The sequence below is a fragment of the Trachypithecus francoisi genome, unplaced genomic scaffold (genome assembly GCF_009764315.1).
Source record: "Trachypithecus francoisi isolate TF-2019V2 unplaced genomic scaffold, Tfra_2.0 Lachesis_group16, whole genome shotgun sequence".
Classification (NCBI taxonomy): Eukaryota; Metazoa; Chordata; class Mammalia; order Primates; family Cercopithecidae; genus Trachypithecus; species Trachypithecus francoisi.
In genome coordinates, this window is record NW_022681461.1 from 75,939,842 (window position 1) to 75,961,389 (window position 21,548).

The 21,548-nt window shown below is 42.4% G+C and overlaps 1 protein-coding gene across 6 annotated transcripts in view; it reads right to left on the bottom strand.

Annotated features, from left to right (window-relative positions):
- PALM2AKAP2 (PALM2 and AKAP2 fusion) overlaps positions 1-21,548 on the bottom strand; it is a 402,567-nt gene that overhangs the window by 64,735 nt on the left and 316,284 nt on the right. Inside the window, exon 1 of one of the 6 annotated variants that reach the window (XM_033237856.1) lies at positions 13,895-14,174. The exons of the other annotated variants lie outside the window; for them this stretch is intronic. Within the exon in view, the coding sequence (XP_033093747.1) occupies positions 13,895-13,930 (36 nt within the window). The 5' untranslated portion in view covers positions 13,931-14,174. Of the gene's footprint in view, positions 1-13,894; positions 14,175-21,548 lie in introns of those variants that run through there. 6 annotated transcript variants of the gene reach the window in all.

Consider the following 21,548-nt stretch of genomic DNA (forward strand, 5'->3'; position numbering starts at 1 on the left):
TACTTAGGCATCTCATTAGCTCTGCGGGTTAAGCACCAATGAACAGCAGGATATAATTAATAGGGTCAAATATCAGAGGTTTTAAACGGATTAATTTGTAGACACCAAATGGACCTTATTGAAAATTAACTCCTAATTATTTCTGATGCCATATATATTGTATGCGTGCACATGTTGGATAAGTAATGGGAGTCCTTTAAAATCATCACCTCCTAATGTCAATGACAAAACCTGCCAAAAACTTTAGAGAAAGTTGCAGCTTCTATCAAGTTCACTGAAGTTAATTCAATTCCCAAGTAGGATCTACAAAGCACCAAGTTTTAAGTAGCAATAATATAAACAACTCTATGTTATCAGGAAACTATAATGCAGGAACTTCAAGTAATGCATTATGTCACAAGTTCACTCTGCATGCTCCTTTCTGGCACAAATTAACCCAAGGGCTTTCTTGCAAGCCAATCTAAAAAGAAGGCAGAGAATATATGTGTTAGAGCTTCTGATTTGTTAGGCCTCTAGGTAAAACTCTTTAGAAAACTAACCATTAAAAGGTATACAGAGCTCTGCCTGAATTGACAGTCTAGAAGGGGGTTCTAGCCTCGTCCTCCACCCAACTTTGTTTCTCATGTAAAATGGGGTTACTCTGCAGGGTGACACTATATAATCTAAGAAATAATACCACTTAACCTGAGTCCATTTATCAATCTATTAACTAATATCTCAAGTCTGGAGCTTGAGTTCTAGAGAGAAAAGTTCCAGGTAGTCTCTGGATGCATATGACACACCTGTTTGTGTTTCTGTAACTCTAGGAAGATAGAATGAATGCTTTGAAGACTTCAGCAGCTTTATGAGATAGCTTGGAGCTATCATCATTACGTTTCACGGATAATTACGCAAAGTAGAATTCAAGATTTGCAACATTCTTACCAGGTGCAAACATCTCAAGTGAGTCCAGGTTTTAAAGTACATTCCAACTGAGCGGAAGAATCAGGTTTTGAAACTGGTTTCATTCCACATCTGTGAGCTTTGGCAGACCTCTATCTTGAGTCTGCCTTCTTGGAATTCCTAAGCTGGGCCCATTCTGCTGATCCCAAATATTCAGGTCTGAGGGGTTTCTAGGCCAGTGAAGCTGATAAACTAAGGGCTTATGCTAGCTATAAAAACCATCCTTCAGAACTTGATAAGATGAAGTCTCCAGGGTGCTAATGCTTATTTTTCAAGTCACTGGAACACAAGTGAATTAATTGTTAACTGTTTTCACCATGAGTATGTACTGGGAATGCAGAGATTCAAGAACTGCACTTACAGTAGCTTCCGGTAAGGTACGATTTGTGCTGTGGGAGAAATCTTAAGCATGACCTCATCTGGACCAGTTTCAACTTAACTTTCACTTTGTTTGGGGCTAAACATCTGAAATCCCAACAAAAATCTAGACAGAATCCAGTTTGAAACCAGATTGAACTCAAAATGTGACACCTTATCAAAAAAAAAGCAGGACTCTTGTAAGTTTCCTAGACTGTTCAGTTGCAGACAAAGAGGAAAAAGCAGAACTGTGTGGCCAAGTGACAAACAAACCGGCATATGGGGAGCTCCCTGGGGGACACTCAATAGATTCCACTGTCCCTGGAGGCAGACCCTTGAATGGTCCTAAAAAAGATGTGGCTGACACTCAAACCTGAAATGTTCCCGGGATCACAGCATAAGCCAGAAAGGAGAGGGGGCAGGTGGATCCACATTCACGTGGCCAAAAGAGAAGTCTGAACAAGAAAGACAGAGAGATATGAAGGATCTTTTGCCAACATAGCAAAGAATTTCTCTTTGTTCAAAGGGGCTCTGGGAACAGAGGCCCATCTAATTCTGGAGGTCTTGGCTTCAGATAGCATCTCAGATCTCAAACACAAATAAACCTGGTAGGGCAATGTATGTGTGCCACATGGATTTTAAAAAGGACAAAAATTCAGGATAAAAATTCCAGGTAAAGTAGAAAAATCAGCCAGAGGAAAAACTGCAAAGAAGATTTGTAGCCGCAGCCATACTCTACGTTTTAATTCCTAAGCAGAATATATATGAGGTCAAAGATGAAGGATTTATCAAGCTGAATCTTTGGAATTCCCCTCTTCTCTCCTCAAAGAGTCCTCCATAGGCTATTAACACTAAGAATGGCTTAAAAGTGTGGAAACTTGAAGTCAGAGGTGACATGCTCTCCTTGTAAATTTACCACCACCACTAAGAAATGTAAGCTGTTCACTTGCTTAGTGTCTCACTTGCTGCAAGGTTAGCACAAGTTATGCAGTGACTATGAGCTTGAGATCTGAGTACTGTGCTTGGCTTGGCTTTATTCATTCATTCACTCAGGCAACTGAACACCTACTGTGCTTCAGGCACTGTGCTGGGCACTGGGGACACAAGGGTGGGGACTAGGCATAGAGCTGCCCTCAAAATTTATTGTTGTGAAAAAACAAAACAGAATTACAAACAAATGTAAAATCGCATCTATGATAAGTGCTTTGAAAGACAGTGCTTACAATAGGAGAGTTTGGGCTACTCAGGGAGGTCAGGGGAGGTTTCCATGAGGCAGTAAAAGCTGAGCGGCCCTCTGAAATCTGGGAAGTGAACTAAGTTACAAAGAGTGGGTAGAAGGCTGTTCCAGGCAGGAGAACCAGCATGCAGAGACCCTGAGATGGGAGTGAAAGAAGTGAGGACAAGAGAGGGCAATTAGCAATTGAGGCTGACAATACAGAGGAGACACAAAACTGTCCTGCAGAGGTAGAAAGAGACTGGGATGTGGCATCACTGGCTTCGGTGGCTAGGATGGGGTAAGGGGTTCAAGGGGGAAGAAGTGTCTGAAAAGGCAGACGGGGCCTGATCATGTAGGTTCGGGTCTTAAATTTTAAGTGTCACTGAAAGGAAGCATAAGGGATGGGGCTGGGGAATGACATGGTCTTATTTTCTGTCCTAATAGTGATGTGCTGGTCTGCCTAAGCCTCCACAAGTCTAGGAGTTGAGCACCTGTTTCACTTGCATTAGGCCCTGGCAGTACCCAATGGGGAAGGGAGGGGAGGGGAGGAGAGGAGAGGGAAGGAGGAGAGGTCCAAGCAAGGACTTTGGGATAACAACTCCATGGCCCCAGAAAAGGCAGGCCTAAACTAATTTATTTACTTTTGAATGTCTGATCTTTTTTCCTTGGCTTAATCTTTCAAAATCCAGCCCTGGGGGTAACATAAACAAAAAACATACAACGCCAATAACACTGGATGACAAATATATTCTCTGCTTGATAAAGTTTATAATGCTGAATACATATTAATAAATCCCTGAATTATTTCTGAACACATTACATCTAACAGCTCAGTAAATATTGTCTAGAATACAGAAGTAAGCCTGATCCCATTAAGCACTATTCCATTAATAAGGATATTCCTGCTTTTCAGATGGTGTCAGATTTGCAATGGAGGCTGAAAATGCGGAGGAGACACAAAACTGCCCTGCAGAGGTAGAAAGAGGCTGGGATGTGGCATCAAGATCAAACCAAGATCAAAAACTGGTTTCAAACCTTGCTTTTGCACCTGTTCACTGTAAGACAAGCTGCTGGACCTCCTGGAGCTTCAGCTTCCTTATCCAAAAATGAGACGAGAGTGTGGTCCTGGGAGTGTCACAGTGCTAAATGAGATCATATATGCAACATGCACAGAGAAGTGGCCATCAGCAGCAGCTCCCGTGGTGGTAGACACATCACTTCCCAGGAGTAACCTGGAAAGACATCCACAGCTCCTTGGGGACCAGTGAGTCGTAAGTGGGTCATATGTCATATCCAAAAGAAGGGGAACAGTGAAAAGGAAAATATTTCATACACAGGATTTCCCAGATTAACCTCTGCTGAAATTCCTTTAATTACATTTGAAAGCATGCAAGCAGCTGCAGATGGTTTCAGGCCGGCCCACAGAAGCCAGTTGTGTTCCCCCTCCAGAGAGGCCATGGGAAATGATAGCAGCAGCTGCCCACTGATTTCCAGTGAAAAAAGGCGGCAGCTGTTTGCACCCGAAAGCACGTGGCTGTCTTTGTATGCCTCGGCCTGGGTCATCCATGGAGAGATGCTGATATATTTCCCTAACTTCTACTTGTCTTTCAGCCCCTGAAAGCGTGTGACTACCTTTGTCTGCTTTGACCTGGGCCATCCATGGAGACATACAGATATTAATATATTTCCCTAACCTCTATTTGTCTTTCAAGCAGATCAGAAAGTGATGAGGAGAGAGAGAGATTAACTCTCAGCAAAGGTTCTGGCTACACTGATGGGAATAGGTGGCTAAATTTCCAGACATCCACCCTTGGACACTCAGGAGTGGAATGGAGGGTGCAAGACCCCAAACATACACAGCAAACCTCCCAGGAGCAGCCCCACATCCTGCGTGTCTTACTTTTTAAAATTTCTGTTTTAGCAAGTTTTGATCCCTAACAGGAGAGAAAAGGCTGAAGCAGGGATAGGACCTGGTAAAAAGACACACAGTTTCACAACAGACCCCAGACACATTGCAGAGGTTTGGTAGCTCTCAACAGCTTCAAATCCTAGATGTTCACTCTAATCTCTATTCACATTTATCCTATTCTAGATTTCTGGAAAAAATCTGAACATCACTTTGACACCAGGAGGCATCCCATCTTGGCTCTGGGAACATTCTCCTCCAGGCACTCCCTGGAAACCACCCTTGGCTCACTCAGCAGAGGCGTCAGTCTCTTGCTGAATCCACAGACCAGAATCTTCAAGTCAGCTGGGGGAATCCACTCCTTTTCCAAGCTGAGGCGGTTTTGGGCCAGCCTCACATGTCGTTGTCTTGTACCCACTATAAGAACATCCCAGGAATTGTAGTAGTTATCCAGAAGGATCTCTACAAAGACACGTGACACAAATTCTAAACACAATCCCTCGGATGCAAAAGAGCCCAGCCGGCCATCAAGGGGTCGGGGAATAATTTGGTGTTGTTACATATCAGAGGCCAGGTGACATGGTTTCCTGCCTTTCTTAGATACAAGGAGCTTTCTATTTGGGACACAGCAGAGGAGTGGCAGTTAAGCCTTCCATTTCCCATTTCCAATGGCCTTTCTCAGACCCCTACCCCACCCCATGTACACAAAAGGCCTTTGTGGGGGAAGGGATGGATCACCATCTAATGGGAACCAAAACCTGAGCCCATTTTTCATTAAAGGCTTTTGCATTGTTATGACTAAGCCACCTTCGTTGCTTCCCCTATGTGACCAAGAAAAGACTAGGTTCAGAGACAAACGCTGAAACATGGAGACAGGTATCAGCTTCCTTCTAGAAGTGCAGGGGGTTGCTGCATATGTCCTTACCACTGTCTCAACCTTCCAGGACAGCAGCAAGGCAGCCTTCACCTTTTTCTAAGCCCAATAATACCCATGCTGCCTTTTTAAACCTTTGCTTGGGTTAAGGTTGAATTTCTCACCCTTGTAACTCAGATGTATAAAAGGCTTGAGGTTGTTTGCTGAAAGAAATCTATTCTCCCATTCTCAACTTGATAAAATATTTATGTTTATATATATATGTATATGCAATGTATATGAATACATGTTTCAGACACACACACATATATATGTGCATGTTATATGTGTGAATTGAATAATTTTCCTCTGACCATCCCCTCCCCCTCCAGCCCTCTCGGCTTTCAGAGCTCAATTATATGCCCCAGATGCTACAGTCCTAGAAAATGAGAAAGGCGGGAACAAAGCTAAAAGGTATTTACAATTGGCTTTGTTCCTACTCACAAGAAATACAAATCAAGTGAAAGCCCTCTCCATCATAAAAGCACAAACTGACTATGATTATTACCTGCCATGTCCAAGCAGTCATAGGGCAAACTATGTGGCCACTTTTCCATTTTCAGATTTTGTTTTCTCAGGACTCCTAAACTGATTGATGCAAAGCAAATGAGATTTCATAATAGACTTTGCTACAATTCCACCCCCTGGGGGCAACCTATTCATTAAATGTCAGTGAGGTAATGCCACCCATCTGCTAGGAAAAGCCTGTGCTGTCTGGGCTGCTGAAAGAAAACGTGCTTCAAGTTCATCTTAGGGGAATGGATGGGCTGACAGCTTGCACCTTCTTATGTATCCTTCCGAAAGATAGTTGCTCAGACCGCCCAGAAAAACACCTCATTCGTAGCTGCCTGGAAACTTGAGTCATTTTTTCCTGATAGTAATTTCACTGGTTCAGGGAAAGCCTTTTCCCTCATCCTAAGTACCAGATGTCAGTAGAAGGAAGAAATCCCAGAAGCAAGGATGTGGCAGAGAACACACAGCAGGCTGCTAGGAACAGAAGGCTGCAGGGCAACTCTGGATGCACCATGGTTTCTATTACTATAGAAATGGATTCTGTAGGAAAAACATTACATTTCTAAGGCATTCCTCTCTTCTTATGTAGCCTAGATCTTTAGACATGGCTGTGAAATCTCGAGAACGAGTAAGATTTTCTTCCCCGTGAGGACAAAATTTGTCATTCGTTTTTGGTAGTGGTGGTGAGCAGAAAAATCTTTAAAGACTGTCCCTGTCTTGCAATAGGAAATGAACATTCTTAAATGCCAAAAACAGGGGAATTGAAAGTAATCACTTAACTGAAAAATATGTGTTTTATATCCAGCGCTGGGGGAAAGAGGAGGGATGGGTGGAAATGTTGGCCTATTTTTCATATAGTGAATTTATTTAGGTTATTTGTGATATATTTATCTGAAGTCTTAGAAAATGTGGAGGTGTGTGGAAATGAGCATACCTGCGGGAAAGAGGTGGTGAAGTAGAATGCCAAGGTCCTTAGGTCACATCACTATTCTTTCTTAAGCTAAACTTTGGTTCTATACCAGGACAGAAAGTGACTTTAGTTTCCCATCTGGATTGCAATCTTCATTTGGATTCCTGACAATTTGCAAAGAACTTGGCTGATGTGTCAGAGGACTTGAGTTCTACAACTGTCTCTGCCATTCACTTACCTTGAGCAAGTCACCTGCTCTAGGCCTCAGTTTAAATGAGCTGTGTCCAGCACATAATAGGTAATCAATTAATTTTTTTATAACAGCTTCATTGGGATATACTTAATTTATATACCATTGAATTCACTCTTTTAAAGTATACAATACATTGGTTTTCAGTATTTTCACAGGCTTGTGCAACCATCACAGTATGCAGTTTTTGTTGAATAAATGAATGAATAGATTGGAAGTTTAAAGGTAACATGGCTTTAAGTATCAGGCACTTGTTATAAGTGAATTCATTTAATCTCACATCTCCTACAAATCTATGAAATTGGTACTATTATTATCCCATTTTACAGAAAAGTCAACTGAGATTTGAGCTCAGGCAGTCTGGCTGCAGAGCCAGCATTCTAAACCAGTTTGAAAATTCTGTGATTCTGTTAAAAGAGGCTGACATCATGAAGTTCCTCATTTATTACATCATTCATGCTATGAATAAAAGTATCAATAGCCTTCCCATTTGCATTTATGATGAACTTGCTGTCCTGGACTCCCCCCCTCAAAAAAGTCTCTTTCCCAGAAAAAAGCAGGAAAAGCAGAAAGACCACTAGATTGTATACCCCTAGGTGCGAGGATGCATCTCCTCATTTTGGACACATCTTACACATAGTGGAATCACAACAGATGACTGGCTAGTAAGAAAAGAACATTACCTGCCATGCACCATATATGGGCCACCCCAACATCCCCACCAAGGGGACGAAGAAAGAGCCAAGGTCAGGCGTGATGGCTCATGCCTGTAATCACATTTTGGGAGGCTGAGGTGGGAAGATCACTTGAGCCCAGGAGTTTAAGACCAGCCTGGGCAACATGGTAAGACCCCATCTTAAAAAATAAATAAACAAATAAATAAATTCAGGCATAATGGTGCATGCCTGTAGTCCCAGCTACTTGGGAAGCTGAGATGGGAGGATCGCTTGAGCCCAAGAGGTTGAAGCTACAGTGACACATGAACCCGCCACAGTACTCCAACCTGGGTAACAGAGCAAGACCCTGTCTCATAAAGACAAAAATCAAAACAAACAAAAAACAATAACAAACAAGAAAGAGCCCAATGCCTTTGGCAGGTTATTAAACAGAATCTAGATCCAAATCACATCAGCCATCATCAGAGCCAGAGGTCTTTGGACCTGAATCTGACATTAATCATGCAGTTTCCTTTTTGGAGCAGTAATAATAAATTGGTCACGATAAACCAAGGAGAAGCACTTCACCCTCCATACACAGAAAAGGGTATCATGGAACTGCCCAGCTCACTTCACTCTAATTAGAAATCAGACACATGCAAGCACTTGTAGATATCACAGGGCTGATGATTCAGTGACTTGATTGAATAATGTTGTACAATTAAGTTGGCAGGGAGGAGGGGAAGACTTAGAGATTGGCTACTTCAACATCATGGCAGTCCCAGCCCCAAAAGAGGACAAGAAGTGGCCTGGCCAAGATGGTCCCACTCTAGGAACTCAATACTCCTTCCTTCTAAGACCTCTAACAGCTATCACTTTTCCTCTGCTATGGCCAAATGTGATTCAGCCTAGAAGAAAGCAAAAGTCTTGGTGCCCAGAAAATAGCACAAGATGGGGAGAAGGAAATGGAAGGGAAGAATTAATGTAATATATTTTCCTGCTTAAAAAGGTCTTCTTCCCCCTCTCCTATTGCTTTGTGCAATTCCCCAAGAACAAAAAGGCAATTCTTATGCTTGACAGCAGGCCACATATGTGATCTGCTTTCATAGCTGAGGGTCCACATGAAATTCCAGGGTTAAAAGGAAACCCAGGCAGAAGCCTGGGTGGCTGAAGGGGAGCTGGCTCCTTTCTGTTTCTAAGGCATTACCACCAACCAAAACACAAGAAGCTCAAGTTAGAGGCGGGCTTCCCCTCCAATCCCCAATGAAACTCACAAAGCTAGCAAGATTGTGCAAAGCAAGGCTGCAGTGTCCTCTTAATCGGAAATATTCAATAACTAAATAGGTTTCCATCCTGCATCACATATTCAGGATGACCCACTTAGACAATGTCCCTATTTACATGGTTTTCAGAGTGATCTCCATGGGGATTTTCTGAGATTTTCTGGCAGTCCCTTGCTCCTAGGCAAAAGTCCCAGGGCACAAGGGAACTGCTGCTTTGCACTGATACTTGGCATAAGAAAAAAAGCCCAGCAGCCAAAAAGGGGACTTAACATTCCTTATTCCTGCTCTCAGAATCATTGCTTTCTGATTTCATTTTCTTTCTCATTAAATATTACCAATCCAGAGTACTACACATATGGTAGGGGAAAATGTAATGGTCAGAAGTGAGGGCAGAAATTTTTGCCAGAGGCAGTCAAATAATGTGGCCAGGCCACCCAGTTCACCATTCAGAATGTAAAATTGGACAATAATTCAGGTAAAAATTGAAAGCAAAAGAACTATGCTAACAATACTTCTTTAATGTTTTCCATTATTTGCTACAGTAAACCCCAAAGCTCTTTTTGCACAACAGTGAGAAGACAAAGGCATGGCAAGATAAAGAGTGATATGGTTTGGATCTGTGTCTCCACCCAAATCTCATGTGGGATTGTACTCCCCAGTGTTGGAGGTGGGGCCTGGTGAGAAGTGATTCTTCATGAGGGCAGATGTCCCCCTGTAGTGCTGTTCTGGTGACAGAGTTCTCACAAGATCTTGTTTAACAGTATGTAGCACCTCCCGCCCCTCTTCTTCCTGCCCTGGCTATGTGAGGTGCTCACTCCCCCTTTGCCTTCCATCATGTTTGTAAGTTTCCTGAGACCTCCCCAGAAGCTGAGCAGATACCAGAATCATGCTTCCTATACAGCCTGTGGAATCATAGCCAGTTAAACCTCTGGTATTTATAAATTACCCAGTTTCAGGTATTTCTTCATAGCAATGTGAGAACTAACTAATACAGGGAGCCTCAAGTTTAAGGCTACCTAGTGCAAAGGTAAGTAGGGCCTCCAGTTGCCTTGTTCATTGGTCACTATCCTAAGAAAATGTATACAATCATCTTCAAACTATTCTCTCCTGAGGAACTACCCTACAGTGGGCATTGTGGTATTAGACATACAAAGACGCGGATCACATACATAGTCCTCAGTCTAGTGGTGAAGATAAGACTAAAAACAGATGCATCCAACAATGTTGCCAGTGCGATGGTGACCAGGGTTCTCAACAGTGGTACTACTGACATTTGGGGCCAGGTGACTCTTTGTTGGGGCCGTCCTGTGTGTTGTATGAAGGATATTTAGCAGCATCCCTGGCTTCCACCAACCAGTAGCACTCACCTGTCATGAGAATCAAAAATGTATCCCAACATTGCCAAATGTGCCCTTGGAGACAAAATAACCCTCCGTTGAGACCACTGGGAAAGACATACAAGGTATCATGAGAGTACAGATGAGGAATTCTTAAGCCAGAGAGGCATAATCAAAGAATGCTTCTCAGAGAACCTGTCATCTGAATTGAGTCTTAAAAGATGAGTCTGGTCAATGGGAGAGGGATTCCAGGCAGAGGAGAGAGCATGAATAGTGAAGAAAACAGGGTAGTATGATGCCCTCCAGACTACAAACAGCTTGGTGTAAAGTGCAAGGCAGGAGTGTGGGAGATGAGCCTGGAGAGGGAGACGGGCCCCAGATCACAAATGTCAGGTTTGGGAATCTGGACTTTATTCTAGATGCAATCACTCTTCACATGATTAGAGCAGCTATGCCAGTCTTGAATCTTCATGAATTCTCATTAAATGTCCCTGATAGCATTTCTATTCAAGACAATATTTCAGCTCTTTCAGCAGTGATAATGTTGCTAAATTTTTGGTCAATTGCCAATCACTGGTATCTTCTTTTTCTTTTGTCCTGGCTTTTTGTCCTTGAAGGCCATGTTCCCTTGCTCATTCATCCCCTGACAGGCACAGGACCAGTTCTCCTCGTGCTTCATCAACCCATCTTAGCCAAGTCCCGCAGTCACTCAATTTCCACTATTTTCCTCCCAAAATATTACATCTCACATCCAGTAAACAGTTGTCATCTCATAAGCCATAAAGCAATCAATCAACCATCAATTCTGAAACTTTTGCTTATTTGGAAAGTTAGCCTAGAGTAGGTGTTTATAAAAATTATTTAAAAACAAAGACAACAACTGGCTACATGGCCTGAACGTCCCTGCAGAGGACATGTGTTTTCTTGATCTGACATACATGTCCCTCGATTTCCCTTAAAGAACCACCTCTTTTGCCACTCTCTACCTTCATTCTGTGCTGTGGTCTACGGGGAGCTCTCACCCCTTCAGCTCTAGGGGTAAGCAGGTGACTTAAGTCTGGCCAATTAGAGCACTGCCGCTCACCCCCACTCCATCCCTGGGGGCCATGAGGAGCAGGAGAAGCAATCAGGGCCCATGAGACCCCATTCTGAGACTTGCTGGAACTGTACGGAATTGAGAAATTGGAATAAAAGCCAGAAGCTGCTGTCAGTCACCTTGATACAGCAAGCAAAAGAGTCTACCAGAGAATAGAACCAACACAGAGGGAAACACAGCTGAGTGGGGAAAGAGAGCGGCTGATAACATCTTTGAATTTCTGGATCCCACAATGACTCAAGGCTATCCCTGTACCTTTCAGTGATATTAGCCAATAAATTTCCCTTATTAAGCCAGTTTGAGTTATGCAGTTTACAGTCCTTCTACAGCATTTCACTGCCCTTAAAACCACACAGAACTAAGCTTACTTAAAAAAAAAAAAAAAAAAATCTAAAGTGCAAAAAATTGACTTTTTCACTTTCAGTATTTTTGGGTTTAAAAAAGCATATAATACATTACACAATTCTACATTCGTTAATTAAAATACAAAGAAACAACTATTCAGATTGTGCAATTTTCTCATTTATAACTTTGCGAAAAGGGTAAGTCAATCAGATCTTACATTTTTTTTCTTTTGAGACGCAGTCTCGCTCTGTCGCTCAGGCTGGAATGCAGTGGCACAATCTCAGCTCACTACAGCCTCCGCCTCCAGGGTTCAAGTAATTCTCCTGACTCAGCCTCTCAAGTAGCTGGGACTACAGGCATGCGCCACCACACCTGGCTAATTTTTTTATTTTTAGTAGATACAGAGTTTCACTATGTTGGCCAGGCTGGTCTTGAACTCCTGACCTCAGGTGATCCACCTGCCTCAGCCTCCCAAAGTGCTGGGACTACAGGTGTGAGCCACCGCAACTGGCCAGATCTTACTTCTGACATTCCAGGCAACCTTTCACATGAAAAGTGTCAGACACAACTGTGCTATTTTTTACAAAAGGACTTGGCTCCATCTTCAGAAGTGGTAGTAAACTTGCTGCTCAAACATGCCAATAGAAATTTGAAGCAAAATATATTTGGGGGATCATGGAACTGTTCTCTATCTTGATTGTGGTGATGTTTCCTTAACTGTAAGCATTTATCTAAACTCATAGAGATGTACACTATAAAGAATGAACTTCACTATGTGTAAGTAAAAAATAAATAAATCTTGGCTGGGTGTGGTGGCTCAGGCCTGTAATCCCAGCCCTTTGGGAAGCCGAGGTGGGCAGATCACGAGGTCTGGAGATCGAGACCATCCTGGCCAACACGGTGAAACCCCGTCTCTACTAAAAATACAAAAAATTAGCTGGGCATGGAGGCGGGTGCCTATAGTCCTAGCTACTCGGGAGGCTGAGGCAGGAGAATGATATGAACCCGGGAGGCAGAGCTTGCAGTGAGTCAAGATCATGCCACTGCACCCCAGCCTGGGTGACAGAGTGAGACTCTGTCTCAAAGAAAAAAAAAAGATTAAATCTTAAAGATTAAAAAGTCCATCACACACAGACACACACACACCCCAACCACCAAGGATCAGAAAAGCAACAGCAATCATGCACATTATAAGTCAGCACATGTAAATTTCAGAGTTTTGAAAAGGAAGTTACCTCTCTTTAGATAAGAGGGTTTTTTAAAACAATCTTTATTGACCGTGGATAATACCTGATCTTTGTGGACTTGAAAAAGCTCACATGTGCAGCTCCATTCTTCATTCCACTACTGCATTATCACTACACTGATTGATACAGGCAGGATTGCAGTTATCTCCCCAACTCTTTGACTTCTAAGAGAAGCACACAAATACAAAACCTGCCCCAAACACCTGCAAACTGCCAACTGCTCGACTAGAAGCAGGTCTGAAACTGAGCTCGTGTAGTTGTTTTCAAACCCTAAGCCTATTCTTTAGCTTTACCCATGCCGACCTACCTTGTCAGCATGTTCAAGGTCAATGCAAAAAAATTGAGCTAGATTTTAAAGCATAGCATGTATACCGTTCATGCATTTCCAGCTTAACAGCTATGTCTCTAGTTTCTCCACAATGTATCTAACATTATTACTAAGGGGCTGAGAAATCATTATAGCATTAAAACACCAGGTAAAAAAGATCCCAGAGAACATTTCTACTGATGCTTTGCCTCCTTGAAAAATGCTATATAAGTTGAAGGTACTGAGGTATTACAGTAATTACTAGGGAAAAAGAAATAATTCACAATAAATTTAGAACTTGAAGCAGAATAGCATTTTTACAGACCTGAGTAATTCTGGTTTAGCTCTCTTAAAGAAATGTTGGCCATGGGAACACACTATTAGCTGTTTAGAACTCCCAGAACCTGAAATGTTTGGGATCTCTCTGGGTGACTCAATGCCTTGAGTTCATAAATGCAATGTCGCTGAAGAATAAAAGAGAAATGTGCCTTAATGAGCTTGAGGCATGAGAGGTGTAAGTTCCCTCTGCAGCAAGCAAAAGTCCACAAGAGGCATGAAAGGTGTAAGTTCCCTCTGCAGCAAGCAGAAGTCCACAATAAAAGTAACGAAGACCTACCGTGAAGAGAGAGAAGAGCATCCAGGTGGCAATCATGATCTAACTTTCCCGCAATTATACCTGATCTTCAGAACCCACTGTGCCTACAGCTTCGCCCCGGTTTCCCTTTCTTCACTAGGACATCTGATGTAAGGACACAGGAACACAGCCCTCTGCCAGGTCACAGAGTTTCAGGTGAAGCAGGACTGAGCTCGCATCCTGTACCTGCCCGCACGCACCTGGTGGACACTGCCCCAGGAAGCACACGGACTGCAACGTGAACCAGCCTGACTTCTCCGATTCAAAGGTACACTTTGGCACCATGTTACAGCCTTCAAGGGCAAATGAAACAGGAGTCAAGTGTATTTATTTTTACACAGCTACTAATGATCAGATTACATTTTATCAGATCAATTATGATTTGACAAACACTAACTGTTACTTGAATTCAAATGTAATAGGATAACATGCCCTGGGTAAGCAGTAAGCAGTTGTGGTTTTTTTGTTTTTGTTTTTGTTTTCATTTTTTAATGTCATGATGACTTATAATAAAACATCAGAAAGTGACCTTCAAGACTTTTCTCCTCCTGTAAAAGGCTGCTGGCTCTCCACGATAAGGAAGAGTCACTGAACACTGTTTACAGTAAAGAGAAGTAACACTATTGGTTCAAACAAAGGCACCTTTACAGAGAGGAAGAAAACCTGTTTAGCAAAGAGGCAGGTGCAAAAAGGGATGAGCATCTTGTGAAACGTGATACAAAGTGAAGTCAAGGCACAGGCACTCCTGGTAATGGCATGAGAATACAATTCTAGCCTCCTAAGACACAAAAGTCAAAATCCTATTTTTGCTAAGAATTGTGTTAAGAAGGGTTTTTTTGTTGTTGTTGTTGTTTTTTGTTTTTTTTAACATTGTCCTGTTTTTAAGATTTTAGGTAAATTATGCTCCTGGTGTCAGTTAGGATGTCTGGCTCCTTCCTTCTAAGGCCAAAGGGTAACTGTGACCTCATCCACTGGCCCCTGGAATCAACTAGTACTTATCTCCATCTCAGGACTTGCTGTAGCCATGCTGTATTCCTTAATAAAGATCTTTTCATGGCTGGTTTTTACCTGCTTTATATTATCTCTAGAGATCATTTTCATTCCATTTTAAAACATTCCATCAGACATAGCTAGTCTTGGCTTCAGCCCCAATTTCAATAAGTGAAATTAAAGGAGGCAGTTCTTTGAAATGCATACATGTGCTCTCCAACAAGTGATCTAGTTTCTGTTTCTTACTTCTTCTCCCATCCGTCTCCCCAGTGTCCTTTCTCCCCACTGCTCTGCACTGCCCATTATGGTGCTCCTAGTCATAGGCTGGCTACTGACTACTTGAAATGTGACCAGTGTGACTGAGGATCTGATTTTTAAAATTGTATATAGCTAATTTAAATGCAAACTGTAGGCCGGCGCAGTGGCTCATGTCCGAAATGCAAGCACTTTTGGGAGGCCAAGGCAGGTGGATTACCTGAGGTCAGGAGTTCCAGACCAGCCTGATCAATATGGTGAAACCCCATCTCTACTAAAAATACAAAAATTAGCTCGGCATGGTGGCATGCAGCTGTACTCCCAGCTACTCTGGAGACTGAGACAGGAGAATTGCTTGAACTCGGGAGGCAGAGGTTTTAGTAAACCGAAATCGCATCACTGCACTACAGCCTAGGTGACAGAGCGAGACTCCATTTCAAAAAAAAAAAAAAGTAAATGCAAACTTTAATAGCTACTTGTGGCCAGTGGCTGCAGAGTGCAGCTATATAGCTCTTTATTTTGAGGCAGGAGAATAGGGTCTAGAGGCAGGGTCTCAAGCCGATTCACGCTGACTACCTAGAACTGAATCAAAAGGAAAACCTCAACTTTCCACATCGAAGTAACAAAAGGACCAGAGCTACTCCCTTTGCAAACCTCCCACCCTTTTTTTGCGTGGCAGATGAAAAACTGAAAGTACCTCTGATTGCTCCCTTCCCACAACCAATCAGGCTGGCCGTGGGCCAAATCTTCATTTGCATAGGAGTATAAGTTTGTAACTTCACTGCAGCCTCTGATTGGTCACTTTACACAACCAATCAGATATTTGCATAGGGTGTAGCTTTGTAACTTCAGCCTCTGATTGGTCCCCTCCTGCAACCAATCAGACTAATCATGAGCCACTACTTCATTTACATAGGGCATACACCAAGTAACCAATGGTAAATCTCTAAAGGGTATTTAAACCCCAGAAAATTCTGTAACCGCTTCCTTGAGCTGCTTGTGAGAGCACACCTTGTGGCGTGTGCTTTCATTTTCAATAAATCTCTGCTTCTGTTGCTTCATTCTTTCCTTGCTTTGTTCATTTTGTCCAATTTTTTGTTCAAGATGCCAAGAACCTGGACACCCTCCACCGGTAACAATTTGAACAGCTCATTTTTGTAATTCAGAAATGTACATACAAATGCTGTTGTCTCAGAGACATCCTCCCTTGATCAGCATATCTAAGCAGCCTCCTCATCCCACATTCCCTTTCTTCCCTACTCAGCACTTATTACTACTCCAAATGGCTCTGTGTTTGCTTCCCTCCTCTAGGATATAAGATCCCTGAGGACAGAAACCTCATACGTCTGCCTCACTACTATCTCCTACATGCCTAGAACAGTAACTGGCATATGGCAGACACTTAGTAAATATTTGTTGAGTCGATGAATGAAATGAACCAGCTCACCCAGCCAGGGTGCCTCCTTCATGAAATGGGAAAAGAGAAATCATGCACCTTGTTTAGTAAATGGCTTTTTAAAAATCAGAACTCATGGAACCATGTTCTACAATTCATTCACAGCATCCAGTTCTGCATTCAAATGACAAGGAAGTGAAGGAGCCTCCAAACCATGATAAGGCTGGAACCTTAGAGGCCATGGTCTTGGGATTCTCCAAGAATAGACATGAGGCTTCTCTAACAGAGCAGGGAAGAGCCACCTCTGAACAAATGACTGCAACTGTGAAGACCTGCGAGACTGGTCCCAGTCCTACTGGGAACGCGCTGTGTCAAGTACTGTGCAGTGATCAAGACAAACACGGTCCTCAAACCTTTGGGGCCTCTCCGACACATCAGACACATTAATAGTATTAAGATGATGTGTTAGTTCTGTGACGCTGTTGATGGACAGCACAAAAGGGGACACCTTTCCCCTCTTGAGGTGATCAAGGAAGGCTTCTCAGAGCAAGGGCTGATAAAGCTGAGTCTTGAAGTGGGGTAGAGTTAGCCATGTTAGCAAGAAGGACTAGCATGGTGGAGAGAATTGGGGGTTGGGTGTGACAGGGAGATGGGAGATGGTTAGTCCAGGCAGGAAGGATAGCAAAAGCAAAGTCACCTGAGGCATAGAATGGCGTAGTGTTTACAGAGAATTGCAATGACGTTGGTTTTACTCCAGTGTAAAGAGTGAGGTCTGGAGTGGCAAGAAATAAAGCCAGAGCAATAGGTAGGGGGTCAAATCATAGACTGCATAGGCTGTGAATCCCAAGGATTTGGGGTCTTCTTCCTATGGCAATGGGGGAGAGGCTTTAAGAAGAGAGATGAAATGACTATCTGTTTTGTAATGATCTTCATGACCCTAGAGATTTACTGGGGGCAAAGAAACTGGAAAAGTACATAATACTTGAGACAAATACACTCTGTAGGTCACGGATGGAAAATACTGCCTCTGTGTCCAGAAACCTGATGGTGTCAACTGGGCCAAAAGTGATATGGCTGCCAAAGACAGGTTGATAGTCATGTCATTTAGACTGACTTTGCAACTTAATGCATGTGCATATACACACAAGCACCTATGCGGTCATGAGCCCTATGCCCACAGGTACAACAGTAATAATCAGTGGAGCCCCAGCAAGAAATCCCATCTTGGAAAGTCAGCAAATGGTACAAGTCATTCTCTGCAGCTTTTCAAGGAACTGCCTCTATGTAGGTCTGATCAAGCATGCTTTAGATTCAAATCCAGCAAACATTTATTTAGTGCCTACTATGTGCTGGGTGCTCTCATAGACATTAACTTCTTCAATAATCATAGTATTAAGCATATCTCTTAGACCCTTTATACTGCCCAGACATCTGCATGTAGATGGCTTTTCTTTTTTATATTTTAATTAATTTTTACCTTCATTATATTAAAATGCAAATAGCAAGCACATAGTTTTTAAAAATCAAATAGAGTTTAAGGGTTAAATTGTCAAACAAGTGCTCCACCCCCTCCCACTTCTCAGTCTTATACCACTTGCAACTCTTTGTAGTTATTTCTTTTTTCTTTCTTTTTGAGATGGAGTCTCACTGTTATTGCCCAGGTGGAGTACAGTGGTGAAATCTCGGCTCACTGCAACCACTGCCTCCCGGGTTCAAGCAACTCTCCTGCCTCAACCTCACAAGTAGCCGGGATTACAAGTGCGCACCACCATGCCCAGCTAATTTTTGTATTTTTAGTAGAGACGGGGGTTTCACCATTTTGGCCAGTCTGGTCTTGAACTCCTGATCTCAGGTGATCCGCCCACCTCGGACTCCCAAAGTGCTGGGATTACAGGTGTAAGCCACTTCCCATGGCCTGTAGTTATTTCTTTATGGTACTTGCACACTTGTCTAAATATGAAGTTTAGGCTATCTTGCTTTCTATTTATCAGTTTTAGGCATTATCCATTGGCATCCCCCTCAGCTTGTCTTCCCAATATTTTTATTTACTTCACAAATTCTTCAGTGTTTATTATTAGGTTCATATAAATTTTGTGCACTGAAGACTTACAGAGTATATTATGTTTTCTCGTCTAATTTTTTGGGTTTTTGCCTCTGAAGTTAACTATACTCCCCAATTGCTTAGTTTTCTATTTATATATTGCTAACTCAACCCAAAGTTCCAGATCTGTAAAACATCACAGTAGCATTTTCTACATCAGTACATCAAAAAATCCACCTGTTCCATTTTGTCCCACAGCCATGGGTCTTCCTGCTCCAGTCTTGCTTAGTTGACTGCTAGACTTTATAGTCTCTTGAGTTTCTATATCATTGGTTTCCTGTATCCCATATCCCATCTCTTATACTTTTTCAGCTTACCCCTTTCACCTTGCTGGAGCATATCCTTCAGTACCTTTCCCTTTCCTTTATCTACATTCTCTTTAATTTTAATTACTATTTTTTATTAAAGATATACAGGTACATAGTTTAAAGTGCCTAATAGTTCTATGAACTTTACAGAAAACAACAATTCCTACAAGTCACACCATCTCAGTCTGCTTCCCTTCAATTTTTCCTCCCAAGAGTAAGTACAATTGGCCCTCTGCCTCTGGTTACACATTTAGACTCAACCAACCACAGATGGAAAATATATTTTTTAAAGTATGATTGCATCTAGGCTGGGCATGGTGGCTCACACCTGTAATACCAGTACTTTGGGAGGCAGAGGCGGGCAGATTACAAGGTCAGGAGATTGAGACCATCCTGACTAACACGGTGAAATCCCATCTCTACTAAAAATACAAAAAAAATTAGCCAGGCGTGGTGGCACAAGCCTGTAGTTCCAGCTACTTGGGAGGCTGAGACAGGAGAATCACTTGAACCTGGGAGGCGGAGGTTGCAGTGAGCCGAGATCACGCCACTGTACTCCAGCCTGGGCGACACAGCGAGACTCTGTCTCAAAAAAAAAAAGAAAACTAAACAAACAACAAAAAAGTATGGTTGCACCTGTAGTGAACATCCACAGACTTTTTTTTATCACGATTCCCTAAATAATACAGTATAAAAACCATTTACATGGCATTAGCTATCATAAGTAATCTACAGATCTTCATAGGCTATATGCAAATACTATACCATTCTATATTAAGGACCATCTGTAGATTTTGGTATCTGAGGAAGCTCCTGGAACCACCCACCATAGTTACCAAGGGTATCCTTGGTACTTTAACCTCTTTTAGGTGATTTTTGGTAACAATTTACATTGCTTCTTTGTGATTTTTCCATTGTTGGCATTATTTATTAACTTCTCAATATGGAGAATGATAATTTAATGGTTCTTCCTACCTATGCTCTCACCATATGAGGGTACTCTTCCCAACATAATTATATGGAAACTTTTAAAGATCAGTATACTATAATAATGTAACATTACTTTCAGCTAAGACACATGGTGAACGATGGTCCATTTTCCTTTCCTGAATATCTTACTGTTTTCTTCAGCGTTAGTAACAGTATTTCTCCACCTTTGCTTAGTGTTTTATATAGCTCTTGCTAATTCAAGCCCAAACTTTTCCATCATGTTTCTAAATCTCTTCTCACGACACCAAGATGCCTCACATATTCTATCAATTCCACCTTACAAAGGAAATCACTTCCTGGGCCTCTGGCATGCTTCGAGAGCACAGTGGTCACACTGGGAGTTCCCGCCCTCGGCATCTAGAAATTTCCTCTGCCTCTCTCAAGTTGGATCTCCCATTTGCTCTATCGCTGGTAGTTTTCTTTCCTGGTTTACTCTCTCATTTCAATGGACCATCTTCTCCAGTTGCTTTCCAAAAACTTGTTGTGTGTGAAATGCATTATTCTACCTTCACAAGAGTTTGAAGGAATATACAGTTCTAGTTTTAAAATCATGCTCTTCCATGCTATCAAAGGTCTTGTCCCCATTGTCTTCTAGCAGCCAGTGTTGGTATTAAGAAGTCAAGCCCATTTCTATTCTTGACTCTTTGTATGTGATCTATTTTCTCCCGCTGGAAGCTTACAGAATCTTCTCTTTGAACCAATGGATTTTTTTCAACAAAACTTTGCAAGATAGAAAGCAGACAGATAAGTAGGAAAAAAAACAAACCAAACCAAAAAACAAAAAACTTTGCAGACTTAAAACCAAAAACAAAACAGTATCCTAGGCTGTCAATGGGGAAGGCTGAGAACCAACTGATTCATCTAAAGAAGTGCAAAGGCTCAGAAATGTTTCAACATTATTAAAACAGACCAGGCCTCCTTATTTTAGCCACACACACCCCTAGCCTAATGCCAAAAACCATGCTGCTGTTGCCTTGTTTTCTGTTATCCTTGTGCTTGCAGACTTACGCCTTTTTAAAACAACTCCCCTAAGTGAAATAAGTTAGTATAGAAGGACAAATAACGTATGATTCCACTGATACAAGGTACCTAGAGTAGCCAAACTGTAGAGACAGACAGTAGAAGGGTGGTTGCTAGGGGCTGGGGGAAGTGAGGAATACAGAGTCATTGTTGTTGTTGTTGTTGTTGTTGTTGTTGTTGTTTTTGAGATGGAGTTTCGCTCTTGTTGCCCAGGCTGGAGTGTACGGCATGATCTCGACTCACCGCAACCTCTGCCTCCCAGGTTCAAGTGATTCTCCTGCCTCAGACTCCCAAGTAGCTGGGATTACAGGCATGCACCACCATGCCTGGTAATTTTGTATTTTTAGTAGAGTGGGGTTTCTCCATGTTGGTCAGGGTGACCTCGAACTCCCAACCTTAGGTGATCCGCCCACCTCGACCTCCCAAAGTGCTGGGATTACAGGCATGAGCCACCATGCCCGGCCCTACAGAGTCATTGTTTAATGGGTACAGAGTTTCCGTTTGGGAAGATGAAAAAGTTCTGGACAAAAATGTTGGGAACGGTTGCACAATATGTTCAGTACTTAACACTACTGA